We start from the raw sequence: 17,301 nt of genomic DNA on the forward strand, positions 1-17,301 counted from the left end.
TGTCTGGTCGAGATTATAAAGTACAGAACAGAGTGACGGGAGTGCTGCAGAGCCTGGTTAAGGCTTTGTCACCTTCACTATCCTTTAGGTTAAACTATAGCCTATTGTGGTAAATCCCTGTTATGGACAGCTGTATCCCCCTTACTTATTCTCTAAACAGACAACTGTCCTTAAAATACCCCCCATGAAATCCTCAGTAGGTGAAGCTATAGAATAGAAACTACAGTATCATTGATGTGGCAGTGCTGGGGCTTTCTCCTGTGTTGAAACTATACAGCAATGTAGCTGAACAAACATAAACCTATTACAAGGGAGGTTAAGCTCTGCATGCAACCATCCAATCCGTGCAATTCAGTTGAAAAATGCACAGCATCTCTCGCTTTTTCTTTTGCGTTTTAAACACGCGGTCTAACAGCAAAATCCTCGCAAATAGTCCACTCTCCTCCAACTGTAATGGACTGTGCACACAACACAATGTAAGCCCCACTGCTCCAAGAGAATAACACTGTAGCTACTTATCATTAACTCAAAGACACAATCAGCCCCAGGCGATCCAGCTTCCCTCCATAACCTTTTGACATTGCTGCTGGGAAGGTAAATGAGAGAAGAAGTTAGACATAGAGAGAGAGAGAGAGAGAGAGAGAGAGAGAGAGAGAGAGAGAAGGGGGGAGATGTGGGGAGACAGAAAGACTTGATTATGAATACTGCCAGGAAGTGGTTAGACCAAAAAGCAACATCACAAAAAACACTGTTTAATGATTTTTTATTTTTTTCTGTAAATACAAAAAAATAAAATACTAATGCCCGTTTCATGACTCCAAGATATGCTATCTACTATTTGCTCTGAGCTAACTGCCTGGAACTGCATTAGAAAAATAAACTCACTACTTTGATAGTTCCCACTTCCAGCCACTAAGACTGCATTTCTTTGCCTCTTTGGTGTGCATTTACGCCATGCACGGGTTAACATTTTCCCAGTGAGAATGGTCGGGATATTGCAACTCGGACTGGCCAGTCAGCAGAATGTTATGAATGGGCACAATGAAAAACCCCAAGTCCAGCCTGTCGACCCAAGAATGCTTGCCTCCATGTAATTAACTTCTCTCTGTGTACAGAATGAGGTACTGCTGGAATAACTCTTCTTTTTCTGTTTCTATTACAGTCATGTTTTTGAAGAGAGAGAGAGAGAGAGAAAAAAAAATCACATTCTGAGAATTCAACATGGAAAATATTTTCGCCTGTCCATACTTTGAAGTATTCCGTGACTAATACAGTGATTTGGATAGTATTGGAAATGGAACGGACCACTTGAAAAGGGGTGGTACGTGCTCTGCAAAAGCGGGCCTCATTGCTCTTTGAGTGGACAAATGTCAGCTGCTTGTTACTTTCGCTCATGCAGTGATGTGGGGGGGTGGGGGGGAGGTATTACAAAGCAAAACTGAGAAAAATCTGCATCGACATATATGTAAATGAGGGTTATCTTGTTGAAGCATGTGTAATATATCTCGCCTCAAAGTATATCAGCAATTAGGTATGCACTGCATACAAACAGGCATGCTTACAGTCCTTCATAAAATGCTGAAGTGCATATAAATAACATACAGTAAGTTGGAACAGACTGCGACTATTGTAAAGAATAACATCTGCAAACCATTGGATTATAAACCTACAGTATAATTACACGAGAGGCTCTCTCTTGGGCACCGTGTTGTTAGAGGGAAGAGGGATGAGGAGAAAGTGGAACATCTACAGTAATCTATCCAACTTCATTTCACCGGAGTGATTCTGCCTGGGGGTATGCACAAGTCATAATGCATTTGACAAATAGTCTCCCACTAAAACAGGCATTTGCGAAGAAGTGGCCTTCAGCGCTGGTATACACAGCTGAGTGTACGCTGAACAAACAAGCCTCCCACTCAGCGAGGAAAGATACAGAGAGGCTTCAAAAAGATTAGGAGAAATCTTGGGCGAAAAGTAAAGATGACTCACAGTGATTGTGCAAGTGCAGGACAATGCAAGTTGGATGGAGTTGAGAAGAGCAACAGAGCCGTGGGGTTCTTAGCGAAACACAAATCGATGCTTTTTCTCATGTGTTGTTCTTTGCATTGTTCCGAAATGTGGATGCACAGGTTGTGTTATGAAGCACTTTAAAATGAAATGCAGACAAGCACAATGCCCCTTTTGTCTTACATAATCTTATTATCTGTTTGTGTTTTGATTATGAAGCACATTGTGTTTTGGAAAAAGCAAAACAAAGCATCACCTTTTGATTAAAACGTTAGTGTTGCGTACATTCAGTTGCTGGTTTATTAGGCACACCTAACACTAATGTAATCAACAATCCTGCAATAAATCCCACCTATATTAAGGTTACAGCCTTGTTTTGTTTAAATTGTTTGAGAGAGGTGTTAATTCAGCTTTATGACTACAGGATGTAGTGTGTGGTGCTGTTGAACTGCATTGTGTTATACTGACAGGTGTTTCTAATATCTTGTACACCTCATTTATATCACTAAGGACAGGCTAAGTTACAGAAACACCTTGGTGTATAATGCAATAAAATCAAACCAAAGTTAAGCATTCATGAAGGTAAAATGTATGCTGTATTCGATTGCATTTCAACAAGGTGTATCTCATAACCTGGAAACTGACAAACTTAAATTCAAAGCTCCAATGCATAAATACATTTGTGGAATTAACTTATTCTGTCAAAAGGATCCATATTCTTGCCATGCATCAGTCAACCACCAGTCTGACTGTCGTCAATCAGCTTGAACCGGTTTCAGTTTACACATTCTTAACGTTCCTCAATTATTAACCCCTTCAGGTAGAAAACAGGAATGAGTAAAGGTCCAGTTACTGTTTATGCATGTACATTTACAGTCATTCTGACAAAGCTCAACAGTCACCGTCAGAAATAGATGTGTTGAGTTTATACCACTAGAACAGGAAGCCATGGGCTTTTAAATATGAACTGTCCCACTTAGTATTACGCTCACTTCCTGGTTGCTGTGCTTTGTACTGTACTGTGATGCATAATCACACTGCTGACTTTCACACAAGCTATATATGTCCATATATTCGGCTTGTTTCAAGTGTAAATTGTGGTGATGAATCAACACCTTCCAGGAGGCCTTGATTGGGAGGGTTTGAGACTTTTGAGTCGATTCATACCGTACTGCATACGTGTAGCTCTTGCATTAAACATTATTCTATCTGGTTTTTATTCTTGTCAAAAAACCTCCAAGTACAAATGAAAGCCAATGTAATGCAAAAATCTATGACTTATAATCATCTTTCCAATTTCCTGTAAAATATGCTCAGAAAGCCATTGGAGTCATGGATGCAATAGCTATAACTAACCCACTAATAACTGTGAAATGAAGGGGGGAAAAAGTTATTTTTATCATCTTTGCAAATTTGCAGGCGACGTAGCATTAGAGCACTGTGGCACTTCTGACACAGTGCTATTCCAGGTCAACTCCATCCTGCTCCTGAAATGAAACTGCCTGAGAGATGAACTATTGCCAGAACGTCGCATAAAGCTCCTGTATCATTATTCAACAGTTATGTGTAGCAGTAGGACTACAGTACAGATAATGTGTCACTTTACATCTTAGTCACAGCTGTTACTTTAGTAATGACAATGTTATATGATTCTGTCCTTGAAACCCAAACCTGCTCCGTACCGGGCCAACAGCCTCGACACTCGCTGAATCATGATAACTAGAAGGCTACAGTTCATTGTGTTAATGCTACAAGACCTGAGACGTAGCCTCAGTCGGAGGCTCCCACTGTGATCTTAAATATACATCTGCAGCTACCCTGTGCATTGCTATGTGTATGCGTGTGCTAGACTTCACCACACATACACAGAAATACACACACACTCAACTGTGAATGTTGTAACTCTGTCATAGGGACAAAAATAATGCAACAACCCCGCTATGTGCGTCCTCATTTTATTAACATGAGAATTAAATGTGTAATTTGAGGTTCAGTTATAATCACTTTACGCTGGAGTTTTACAGTGTGTTAGGAGTCAAGGCAGGGCTATGGATGATGTAAATAGTCATGTATTGTAATTCAAACCCCTCTGCAAGTGAGCGTTGTGTAACTGTGGGAGAGTGCGTGCATGTGTGTTATACAAGTATACATACAGGTGACTGTGTGTATGAACAGGGGAGATTAACAATTCAAATATTGTACTGTGCTATAATGTTTCACTTTGTCATCAGCAAATGTTAACTGCCTGCTGGCTTCCCTCCAGATGCTAAGGCAAGCAAAGCTATTTGAATGGCTGCGGGTATAATGCGTCTTCTAGCTCTGCCCAGCAGTTACTGACAAATGTTTACACAAGTTTTACCTTGACCACAGGAAAATGAAACAAGCTTTACTTGTGACTTGTAATCTTGGGACTATTAGTTGGACATTTCTCATTTGTATATGCCAAACCTTTTTCTCTCTGCAAAGCAAAGAGTGTGCACCGTGGTGTATACCACTAGGAAAGAGGGTAACAGTGAAAAGGTGATTTCTTTACAGCAGGCTCAATGACTGTCAACAAAAATATCAATAACTGCATAATTCAGGAAAGATGACAATCCAAAAAGGACTGAAGCAAACAAATACTGTCTTTCAAATAGAAGCATGTCAGAGATAATAAATTCATGGCACGTATTTACACTTCAGGTCATCAATAAAACTATCTGTAAATATACTAGTTCGTGCGTAAAAACGCAATTCATTTGGCAACTTCTTGCAATTAATGTCGACACAAATGCTAGCACAAAAAAAAAAATAAAGCTTATTTTTTTATTATCTGGAATTTCAATTGCCATAGATGGTTTCCTTTTTATGTCGCTGATGAATCTCAATCCCTAAAAAGTTATGTGCGTAATGGTAAGATTTGATTTTTGCGCATAAAGGTGTTGACATCCAAACATGCCAGAATATCCCGGTGAATATTCTAAATGGAAACACTTTTGTCAAGCAATAAGGGAAAAAACACACAAAAAAATTAACATGCAGACTCGTCAGTGGCACGGTGTATGATACACCTCAGAGCGTTACAAATACCCCAGACGCGTAAGATGCTGTCACTATCACATTTCGACGCAATCTAGATAATTGTTTATTAGGTTAATTGGACATTGACCATTACCATGTGCGTAGCAGATAAGAGTGTGTGTGAGGTCCTAAACGTTTAAACCATACAAGGAACAATTTGTTGGTTATCAGTTAAAAAAGAAAAGAAATCATGCACACATTCGATGTTTGCCCAGTTTGGTTTGGAGAGAGCATTCTCCAGTTCATCCAGTGCGCCAGAGAGAGTGGTGAGCTCTAACTCTGCTCACAGGACGGTGCAGCGTCCCCACAGTTAATTCACATTAACACATTAACAGATTGCAATTAAAGGAAGCCCCACGTGCACCGAGGAGAGAGCAGGTGTCGTTTTCAGCACCGCAGCAGCATCAGATCTGCAGCGAAGTTCCGAGATAATTCAGCCTCGGGACTCGCGTCACTCATTTCATCCCGAGGGAACCAAAAGTGCACCAAGTCTCCAACACATTTGTAGCTCATCATGTGCAGCCCGTATATAAGAGCCACCATGTGAAATCAACGCACTTCTGCGCGCTTGCATCATCTCACTGACCGACTACAAGCCTGGAAAGTAGATAAAATGTGTTTACCTTGTTGGAATGGTAATAGTCCAAACCGGAGTCAGTCGGTAACGTACATGAACCCACGCTTGAAGGGGGAGCTGGATAAAATCTGACGTCCATCTCAGAGTCCGCAAGACTGACGGCATGAAAGCGTAGCTCCAAAAAAACCTGTGCGACTTCTCTCTCCCTCTCTCTCTCTCTCTCTCTCCCTCTCTCCCTCTCCTGCACACACACACACGCAAACACGGGTCTTTCTCTGTTTCTCTTGTGTTTCAAAATCGAGCCAAAAAGTACAAGAAGAAGAAGAGCACAGCGTCTCTCCGGAGGTTGAAGTCTTTTAAATCCGTCCTACAGTTACTTGAGCACTATCTGATCATTCGGCACAGTGATGCTCTGCTATAACATCCCTATAAAGTTCACTTGGAGAGAGGGGAAAAGAGGTTAGGGGCAGATTCCCGCCTCAGTAATCTCACAAACTAATGAAGCAGTGCGCTCGGTGAAGTTGCCTGACAGCGAGCCGAGCCGGACGTGTTGCAGGTAAAGATGATCTTGTCGACGTTTTTTTTTTTCTCTCCCAAAACGCCCGCTCTTCGTTCCTGATTTCCAGACGCGCTGTAGCTTTGTCATGTGGGAGCGCTCTGATCCATCCATGCGTTCCCGTCCACTCAGCCACTGCTAGGCTGCGACCTCTACCGGCCACAGGGGGGAGAGGCGAGGAGAGGGTCAGTGGGGCAGGGAGGGATGGACGGAGGGGAGCAGAATGAGGTTTCTTTTTTTGTTTTTTGTTTTTTGTTTTTAAACAAAGGAAAAAAAACTGAGTTTAAGTGACCACCTCGGTTGGCTGGGATTAGAGGTTGTCTTTACGCGCTGTGATCGAACTCTATCTCGAGTTCATTAAACACTGGTCTGTGTAGAATCGGGCCTGACTTAAGGATCTGTGGACAAATTGTTTGTGTCGAACTTGTTTTCTGCAGATTAACTCTGATGGCGTGTCATCAAGATCACTCTGAATTCATTAAATCGATCATTAATCTCACGTGGCAGCTGCTCTTTCCTTAAACTGCAACAAAAACTGGATGATGCAGATGAAGGAGTTTATTGTGTCTCACTTGAGTTAGAGTAACATTGGCACACGATTAAAGTGCTTCATTGGAAGTAGGTAAACATACAATTCAATTGCACTAAAGCAAATGCACGTGTCAAAATGTACTGCCCAACTTATATTATATTATATTATATTATATTATATTATATTATATTATATTATATTATATTATATTATATTATATTATATTATGAGAAGAACTATTTTCTATTCTTCCTCATATGATTGTTATCTTTAGCTGTCAGTGATGAGCAAAAAGCATTATTTCCTCTGACTGTTTATTATATTATATAGTATTATAAGTAGTACTTCAATATTGTCCTCGCTTCAGTTAATTGTCTTCTTTTTTCTTTTTTTTTTGCATTCAGCCATAGATCTCCAACTACATGGTACTTATTGCTGTATTTACATACGGAAACAAATCAATCAAGTCACAAATGAAGTGTCTCCAAAGATTACAAGACAGTATATTGAATGTATGTGTGCATGTTAGAATTATGTGGAAATGTGTATAAAGCACGCTTAAGAATTAAAAACACCTCGATAAGTAGTGCAGGAGTTAAAATAATTTCATACACTTTCAGAGTTGATACAAAAACAGACATTAATTATTATATGCAGTCGTGATATGCAACCCAAGAAAATGGGTTTGAAGTCCCGTAAACCTTTGCATTAATTGGCATCTCACTAAAATGTGGACTAGAAAATGTCACTGTGGAAATTTATGAAGTTTCTGAGGTTCTCATTGTCACGTTTGTGCTCTGCTTCTTTGGTAATGTGAATGTCTACTGACACACATACGCCTCCGCTGAATATTCAGAATGACACATTGCGTCGGTAAAGAATAACACTGCAGCCTGCAGACAAGAGTAAGGCTAAATACATACGTAGTGTTTACTTCTCATACAGCCAGTAAAATATGATCTCCAGGTGGTGAGCATTGTAAACCAACACAAAGGGCTTAAAAGCAAAGGAAGAAATATGAACTATATTTTTTATAAATGCACAAATTTGTGTTTTCTGACCATTTTTTAAGGCTATACATTTTGATCATCTCTATCATTTTGATACCTTTTGTTGCTATGTATAATACTGGCGTCATTTAGAGTGCAGAGTTCATGCTAAGCTGTCTTTGATAAACAGTTTCACTTACTTCACCACATCACTGCCTGCAGCCAATTTGGAAATGCACTTCTTTTTTTCTTTTTTTTTTTACTTTATTTTGATGCCTGTCTGCTAGCCAGTAGGTACCGGAATACATCCTGAGAGTAGACACAGTAGCTGAGACAGTACACACTGCTACTGAGCTCCAGTTATGACCCTTACATTCATACAGACATTTACACACACCTGGACAAATGCAAAACGTACTTACACAGCGGCCAACACAACAGGATGTGTACTCACAGAACAATGTCCAACCACAGCTTCAGCTACGTACAGAGAGGGAAAATAACCTCGCTCACAGCCAGATGTGTATCACACTGCTTTTAAGAATGGGGTGGAGTGGTGTTATGTACTCACTCATATATGCCTTTTAGGTGTTTTTGTGAGGCAGAGCTACATGTAAGTTATGCATTCCTGGCCAAAGTGTATATTTCTTTTCTTTGCTTTTGGTGTGGGAGTTTTTGAATGAGTGTTAGACTGTGCTTGTGTTAACCGAGTTTTCCATTGTCATCCCAGTGGGTGACTTGTTGGCCCCCTCAGGACTGTGCCTATGTCCATGTAGCTATTACACGGCACGGTGGCTCCGGCCCTGGGGTGCGAGTCTGCTTTAATACCAGCCACAGATGGGTCGCACCACGGGCTTGCTGTTGCGGTCTGCCATCAGCTGCCAGCTCAGGCTGTCCTGACTCCAAGCTCATAAGGTTAACTGTCACAAGGATACTGGTTTCTCCTCATTCTGTACCTCTGTCTGTCTGATTCCTCTCCGTCCGTCTCTCACTTTCTCCCTCTCTGACACTTGTTCACTCAGTCTCTCTCTCTGTGACTGTTACGCCAGAAGATACAGTGCACTGGGGTATCTGGCACAAGTGGACACATGGCTTCATTGGAAAGGAATGTGTGTAGTTTTTTTTTTTTTTTTTGCATGCGTGTGTGTGTGTGTGTGTGTGTGTGTGTGTGTTGAACCCCTGCGTAACATTGGCCAGACAGAGAGGGAATCTTGCCATAGAGAAGGAAAATGGGTGATTAAGAAAGGAGGTGGTGGAAGAAACTGGGTAAATGGAAAAGAGTAGAAATGACAGAAGGATGCTGGTAAAGAAGATTGAGACGAGGTGGAACTAGCTGTGGGATGGAGGAGTGTAGAAAGTAGCGACTCAGACTCATGTCATATGTATATAAAGTGGAGACAGGCTACAGGACAGGAGCAGAGCCATGTAAACCTTAACATTCGAGAATTAATTCTTTCCGATGCAGGATGCAAATCATATCATTTGGTGTACCACTTTGAAAATACACTCATCCATTCAGAGGAATAGTGGAACAAACACTTTTTATTGCCACGGTAAGAGCTCTCGCTAGCATCAGGAAATGAGGGGAAAATATAAAACATTATTTTCCATTAAGGGTTATAACCCTGTAGCTACTTAGATGATGTCAGCAGTACTGGTTTTATAACTTCACTCGAGCTTAAGTGATTTTACTTTTCAGAAATTGATAACTAATTTCCCATATGTGGAAAGATAACTTTTAGAAGGAACTCATTAATGTTCACTTGTGCTTTCTGTTTGTACACAAGCAATCAGCTTCACAAGGGGAAAAAAAAACATCTGTTTTTTTATATTTATTCACTTTAGAAGGAAACATTTACTGATAAGTGGCATAATACAAAGACAAAATCATTTTATTCCCTTTTTACTCTGCTTGAGATCTGAGATCTCCCTCCAGGCTTTTGACTGAGCTGTTAATTCTTCTTCCAGACACTAATGTTCACTGATTACCACCAATTGCTATTTTTGCTACTGCTTTAGCAAATGTTTGGATAATATATATTACAAGATTCTATTACTTATAAAATTTAAAAAAACACCAGTTTTATGCTGCAGTTGTTAATTGTGCTCAGAATTGATTGTGACAGATATAAAAGTCACTATCATAAATATAAGTAGGCTTATATATTCTGTTTCGAATTACAATGCTCTACCAGTATGGGAGAAAGAAAAAAAAAGCAAGTAGACAGTTCAGCCTTACTTTGTTTTAACACATAGTTCACCCACAAAGCTGTGAGACCACAAAGAAAAGATACAAAATCTGGTAGCCAATGTGCTGATGACACATTTGAGATCTACTTACAGAGACACGTAGCCTTTGGGTCTGAAAAGTGAGGCAGATGAAGAAGTGTCTTAAACCTGCATTCTGTCTAATGGCCAACAGGGGGAACTTCACTGGCTGCAAAAGAAAAGTCTAATTGTCCAGAAGTCTATGAGAAAACGAATCCACTTCTCGCTCGGTTTACTCGCTCAGAAAACATTTTCCCAGTGAGTTTATGGTCTCAGTCACTAGTTTCTTGCTTTCTTTGATAAAGCATGCAAAGCTATGTTCATCTTTTATCTACAGTCTATGAGTCTACTAGATTCTAAATAATAGATTCTGTAGCTGAGTGCAGTCTGTGTAGAGTGAAACACAGTGTATGTTTCAGAGAGGTTCTTTTCCAAGGATGTTTTGTTAGTTATTTGTAATATTTAACAAAATGACCATATACAGTGTTTGTATTTGACATCTTAGACAATCCACTGCTACCTAGTGGTGGAAGGAGTTATACCAGGTTTAAATTACTGAAAATCAAACTGTCACCTGTCTCATTTGTGTGATTTGTTTAGGTTTAAGGACAAAAACTGTTTGGTTACGCGTAAGGAAAGATCAGGCTTTGACTTAAAATATGTATTTTGTTTAGGATGGGGATCTTCGTCATCATGTGCTAAAATAATAGACACATAGTTAAGGTTATGGAGCAGTCACTGATAATAGAAACAGCACTGACTATCAGTTTGAAGCAGGAAATGAAGTTCCTCATCTTTCCCAATCCAGTGTTGTGTCAACCCGTCCATCCACCCCAGTCTCATTCCTTCTCCTGTTATATTTACACACCTTTTTGGACCATTTGATATAAGAACTGATGCTTTCTCCTATGACCTCTGCAGGTCGCTTCACAATAAACTATAACTATGGGTCTAAGCTGCATGCAGAAACGATCTACTGCATGGGGTCATTTACAACAATCTCACATTATTACAAAGGTCAGTGAGATTTTAAATGATTTTTTTCTAATTACTAAGTGTCAGCCTGACATTGACCCTCTCCAAAACCAAGTCTGAGAATTGTTTTGAAGATGAAACTTAAATTTTTTGTTATTATTGGGCTGCATAATGCATAAAAATGAAACTCAAATGGTAGTTTCCTGTGACCTATTTTTTCTGATTGAACCTTAAGGTCACAAATTACTGGTCTGTAGGGAATTGAATAGTAGTCAGTGATGAACATGATGTGAAAAAGAATCTTTGACTGTGTTGTATACATTTAAAATTTCTATTGAAAGGATAGAAAATATGAAAAAAAAAGCATTTGTGTTCATCAGCAGCCTCAGACACTGTATCTAAAAGGTTGCACTGTACACTAAATTCTGTATTTCTTAAGTGGTCTCCTCCTCCACATGAGAGAATACACATTAGCCTACTCTCTCATCTGTAACAAATAAGAGAGTTATGCAAGCGTTATTTAACGTCACTATAATAAGAGCTTCAGCTCCACACTAGTTATGGGAAGTGAAGCTGTCAAGGTGCAGTTTCATCAGACACCAGGACTTTTGTTGTTGGTCATTCTGAGTAAAATATTAATGCCTATTCTTTTGAGAAATAGGTCAGAGCTTTGACTTTCAGAAATTACCCTCAGAACTTTTGTAGGTCAGAGACTTTCTTTACTGCAATCCGAAGAGGACAAGGTTATTTTCTATTTTTCATTTGCACCAAGTTATTCTGCTTTTGACCCAAATTTAAGCCACTAAAAGATGCTACCTTTCTCTGTGATTTAATTTAGCACTTATGTAAATATTGTAACAACACTGCCTCGGTCCACTGGCAGCAATTCCATATAAGGTTGTCCTGAGTCCAGCAAATAGCAAAGTAATGGTAAACAGGAAATAGTTCAATAGGTCCATTAAGCAGAGAGATGACTCATTAATGACCAAAATTTATACAGAAACACACACTGTTTTTGCAGTGTTACACATAAGCGGCATATTTGTTGGGGGGAAAAATCAAACCAATGGAAACTGATTATGCTAAAAAAGATTCACCTTTGCTTTAATTTGTGTCGTTTGTATTCTGCGAATCACTTTGTTATAGAGCAGCTTGTGAAAATGCTCTGTAAATGCCTTTATAAATGACTTTGCCTCTGACTTTGCTTCTCATACAATGAATTTCTCTTCATGTCAATTTAAGCTACATCAGACTGGTACTGAGGTGCTTAATTTTCCACTTTCACATCTCTGCTCAATGCAAGCTACATAATGAAAAACCATTCAGGTCAGTAAGTTTGGTTTTATCCTGCAACCATGTACATAAAATGATTTTAGCTTATCTGTTCAAAAGTATGGGATGATGATCATGAACAGAAGACAAGAAAATGATTTTAGTTGGGCCTCAAGCAAACAACTGTTAAGACAATGGAAATTATGACATGACAGAGTTTGGGGGGGTATGATTCTGGGAAACAAGGCATCATTACTGCTCCAGACGCAACATCTACATTTCCTAGATTGCCTAAAACTGACACACTGACCACAACATTACAAAGGACTCCATTCTTGTCTCAGGGTGTTCTAATGCCCACAGATGAATTGCATTTGCTCCCCTATGACATCAAATGACAATGAACCTGTAACTAAGAACAATAAGAGAGATTCACAAACATTATGTGGCAGAGCAACAACTGAATTAGAACATACAAAATCAACTATAATGTATATCAGTTCCAGAATGACAACAATTACATGCCACAGAATGCTTTGCAGAATTTGCACTTCTTTTTTAACCAAAGCACAGTTGAGTTTTGTATCAAAGCTTGTGTGAATAAATTCAGTGTGAGGCCGTGGCAGGCGCACCACAAAGGGCTGTTCAGTGGTGAACCTTTGCTAACCTTTTCTAGCCACTGACATTCAATAATGAGACTATGTTGTCTCTTGTTCCTTTGGACAATCGTCCATTGAAACAACTGCCATTCATGGAGTCAGCTCCACCCTCTGCATGACCCTTGTCCATACTAGTAATTAGCTGCTGTTGCATTTCCACCAGACGCAAACCAACCACATACAATATTTACTATTCATATAGAGATGCATGGGGTTTTATTAGATTATATATCATTTCTTACAGCATTGTCAGGTTTAATGTGTATGTTGTGATTTGGTTTTGCTTCAGAAACAAATGAATGCAAATAAATGAATTATGTTTGCAATTAATTTGACTTTGATTCTAACCGAGGTAGGTATCACTATACACATGCTCTGTTTAATGCAAAATGAAGACAGTCTCTTTTTTTGTTACTTTAGCTTTTAATTGAGAAAGTGTTATTTTTCCTCATGTTTTCACAGCTCCATCATCCCCTCATCCTCCCATTCCACTGTGGAATAAACCCTCCTCTTCATCATCCTCTCATTGCCCGACTTTCTACTTATGTTGCACATGAGAAATGAGAGGGGGATGGGAGGGAAGATGAATGAAATAGAGAGTGGGGAATGAAAGGGAGGAGGGGGTGGTGGTTGGGGGGGCAAGAGAGCAAGATTGGGAAAAATGCCCTTTGACTGGATTTAAAAGTCTGTGGCATTTCATTTTCAGAGAGAGGGGAGCTTCATCTCCTTCAGATCCTTTAAGGGCCAACCTAATTGATTAATGTTTCCATCTCATTGAGAAGGGGGTGGCGGGGAGGTGGTGGCGGCGGTGGTGGTGGTAGGGGGGGGCATTTGAAGCTTAACCGGAGCCTTTCACATTCCCAAGTCTTAAAACAGGACCACCACAAAGAGAGATGATGACAGAATGAAAGACAGAGTGATGAAACCAAGTCTAAAATTCCAGCAGATGAGTAAAATATGTTGAAGGTCGAAATTGTTTCAACAATGCTCTGAACATAGAGGGAGAGAACCACGTCTTACCCGCCGCTATAAGATCTCCCAGTAATGAAATAATGTGCATAGTCCTAGCAACCAGGTATTCAGCTTTCAAAGAGGCTGTTTAGGTTTCTGCACCTGTCATGAGGAGCCAGCAGCAGGCACTTTATATGATTGCGGAATCTAATGTAAGAAAATCCATTGCCTTTTCATTGAAAGTGAAGTCTGAGAGAAAATACATGCTGGTGACATTAAATCTGTGGTCGACAGGAAAAATGCGTATTTGTATTTCGATAATTTAGTGCTTTGAACAGGTGTTGCTTTCCCCAGATTATTTCATTTTTCAAATCACGACACATGATACATAAAGTCTTACACTGATTTCAAGCTTTCTCTGCCTGAGAACTGAGGTCACAGGAACACAAAGCTGATCATGGCTGAATCGAAGGAATGGAAATTAATAACATTACAGCACTGTACGCTCAGGTGTAAGCTGACCAGCCTGGTGCTGTTGGAGATCTCAAAAATCACTGGCGGAAAGTGTATCATGATTGCTTGCCCTTTGCATGTTTTTGACAGCAACGTGAAAATATTTATGTATCGAAGACTCTGTGGGCATTTCCAATCACACAACAAAACCAGTGGAGAGAAGCCAAAAACAGGAGTGACCTTTACCCAACATGGTATATTAAATATGAAAGGTCAGCTTGCATGGTGGGGGAGGGTGGCAGTGAAGTCTAGCACATAGCAGACACAGACAAAATACAGTAATATCTATCAGGCAAATCCCCATGCTGCCTTCAGAGGTCATTTGAATGTGAAAGATGTTGAGGCAAGAGGGAAGCAAAGATACATAGTTCAGCAGTCCTTCTGCTGTTGTTGAATTTGAGACGTGCTGCTCTGCAGTGTGTTGGCAATTTTGTATTTATTTTTTTCCATAAACCTTATTAATCCTGCAGCTCTCAAAGCTGATGTTAACATCTGTTCCACTTCCTCCATCAAAAATATTGTAATTTAATATAATTTGTGGTTATTTGTTAACTTAAAAAATGCAGACTCTACAATAACAGCCATACAAATGATTTCTATTCACTGTAATTAAGGCTCCGTTTTATAATTCAAATGTCTTCTGAAACTGGAGTCAACTATTTTGCTGCCAATCACTCTGCTCATCACTGAAAGCACGCAGTGACAAAACAAAACAAAATTGTTACCCTTCATGCATGCGTCTGCTTTTCACTCTGCCTAAATTAATGCACAATCAATAGTTTTGACAAGAGTGAGACATCTGTGGCTTTATTAATACACCATTTAACATTAGTTTTAATACTATATCTGTAAATAAAAATAATCACATAGTATTTTCTAACATGACATGCAGAGGTGAATACATGTATCTCTGTCACTGGGGGAAAGATTGCCCACCAGTTCCAACTGAGTTCAACATTGGTATGTTTTTTGATTTGATTGCTTTTAAATTAAGTTTGATCTGAAAAATGGCATAGTCATCAATTTTATTTGGGTTAGGTATTATCTGAAAAACATTGCTTTCAAACTCATGAATCAAATCCAAATGCATTAAGTTTATTAAAACATTTGAATGTTTGAAAAGAGAGTACTTGCTTTGAAAAATGGCATGTTTGAACAGATACTGACACACTGGAAGTTCCTGCATTCATTGTTTTTCATCCATCAACCTTCTTCTGAGATATTTCAAACATGCCAAATGGTTTTTACCCATCGCTTGTCCCGTTCACAAACCCACTGTGTTACCAAGTCATGGCAACAATAAAACAATAGTGGACAAATACCAAATGGATTTCATTATGTACTTTATATTTATACACTATTGACATCCCTCTGAATATACTAATGACAGTGGGAGGAAACATTCTCATGGTGACACACTGTGTATTTAAGGAAGCTTGTGTGCAGAAGCTGATGACTGTCAACAAACTGCACTAAACATATGTAGCTAAAGCTAATGCTCCAAATGAGATCGAAGCACTTTAGTTTCTCTGCACAAACTATTGATCTTCTTCTCCTTTTCTTTGTGGGCTGCATTGTTCAAAACACCTGAAGGTCAGCTTAAACTTCCACCTCATCATCAAATAAGATTCTGGCATCCCAAAGCCCAAAACTGATGGTGTATTCAGGTGGTGCTTATCAGATTTTAACGTCCAGTAGTTCTAAAGCTTTGAATAAGCTGACAAAGCACAAGTGGAAGTCTGGGGCAAGTTTTACAAGACCAAAGGTTAAAGGAGCATTTAGGATGTCTCTCAATCTTATTATAAACAACTGACAAAAATACTGCACCAGATAAATTGTAAATAATATCCAAGATAAAGATCTTCATGTCCAAGCTGCTTTTAAGAACCATTGTGTTTATGCCTGGTTTCCATTATTTACAGTATTTGCTGCAGGATCGTTTTCATTGGTCCTGTTCATGTGACAGTATGATAACCATCTGAACCAAAATGCCATGTAAATACACCACAGTTACATGACAAGGATCATCTGAACATTTGTATTTAAACAATTGAAGTGTGGGATAGTGAGGGCTTTGTTGAGCCATTATAACAATATCTGGGCGAGATCCTGCTCAGGAACTGGCATGTGCTGGTAATTGTTTCCATCATGATCATTGGCAGCTTACAGGAAGAAAAGAACTTCCTGCTTGCAGTAGTAACTTACTGAATACAGAAAGGAAATAAGTTTTATTAGATATATAAAAGAGGAGGATCAGTGGTGCATAGATAGATTAACTAAAACTCCATAAACATCAAGAAGTGTAGTTTTGATTTTCCAGCATTACTGAATATTACAGCACTAAAAAAATTAATCGAAATTAAGCATTCACTGATGTTCAAAAGGGCTTGGTAAGTTGCTTTCATGAACGGATTGGCCATCTGGAGAGCCTGGAGTATTCCTGGTGGCTAGTCGACCTGAGGGTCAGGCAGCAAGCCAAGCAAGGCTGATACAAAAAGATTTTAAAACGTCCCAGACTGTAGCCTGATCTGACAGCTAGAGAGGGACAGGGGTGGGAGGCGGAAATATGAGGAGAAAAAAACACATGAGACTTACAGTGTAAAGAAAATTGCAGTTAAGTGCCACAAAATGATTTATTTAAAGTGTATGGTGGAAGCACAAGAAATGCCATTAGTGCAACAAGTGTTAGTTCTGTTCACATCAACTTCTCATAAAGCGCATTAATGTTCACACTTTACACAGTAACACTGACTACGCATAAACTACCCTAGAAACGCTGCTAAATATGACCAAGATACATTTTTAGAGATTCTATAAAAGTCCATACAGGTTGAGGGTTGAAGTGGAACAGCTTTAATGAGTAAATCGCTTTAAAACACAACAGTGAAAAGTGTTGTTTTGGCTACTTGGAGGCTGAAGATCTCCACATCAATATGAAAAAT

The 17,301-nt window shown here is 39.3% G+C and overlaps 1 protein-coding gene across 3 annotated transcripts in view; it reads right to left on the reverse strand.

Annotated features, from left to right (window-relative positions):
* Positions 1-17,301, reverse strand: part of tox2 (TOX high mobility group box family member 2) — a 116,554-nt gene that overhangs the window by 85,180 nt on the left and 14,073 nt on the right. Inside the window, exon 1 of one of the 3 annotated variants that reach the window (XM_023276170.3) lies at positions 5,691-6,294. The exons of 1 other annotated variant lie outside the window; for it this stretch is intronic. In XM_023276170.3, the coding sequence (XP_023131938.2) occupies positions 5,691-5,783 (93 nt within the window). In that variant the 5' untranslated portion in view covers positions 5,784-6,294. Of the gene's footprint in view, positions 1-5,690; positions 6,295-17,301 lie in introns of those variants that run through there. One more of the 3 variants, XM_023276172.3, reaches the window with a different exon arrangement.

This window comes from Amphiprion ocellaris, chromosome 5 (assembly GCF_022539595.1).
Source record: "Amphiprion ocellaris isolate individual 3 ecotype Okinawa chromosome 5, ASM2253959v1, whole genome shotgun sequence".
NCBI lineage: Eukaryota > Metazoa > Chordata > Actinopteri > Pomacentridae > Amphiprion > Amphiprion ocellaris.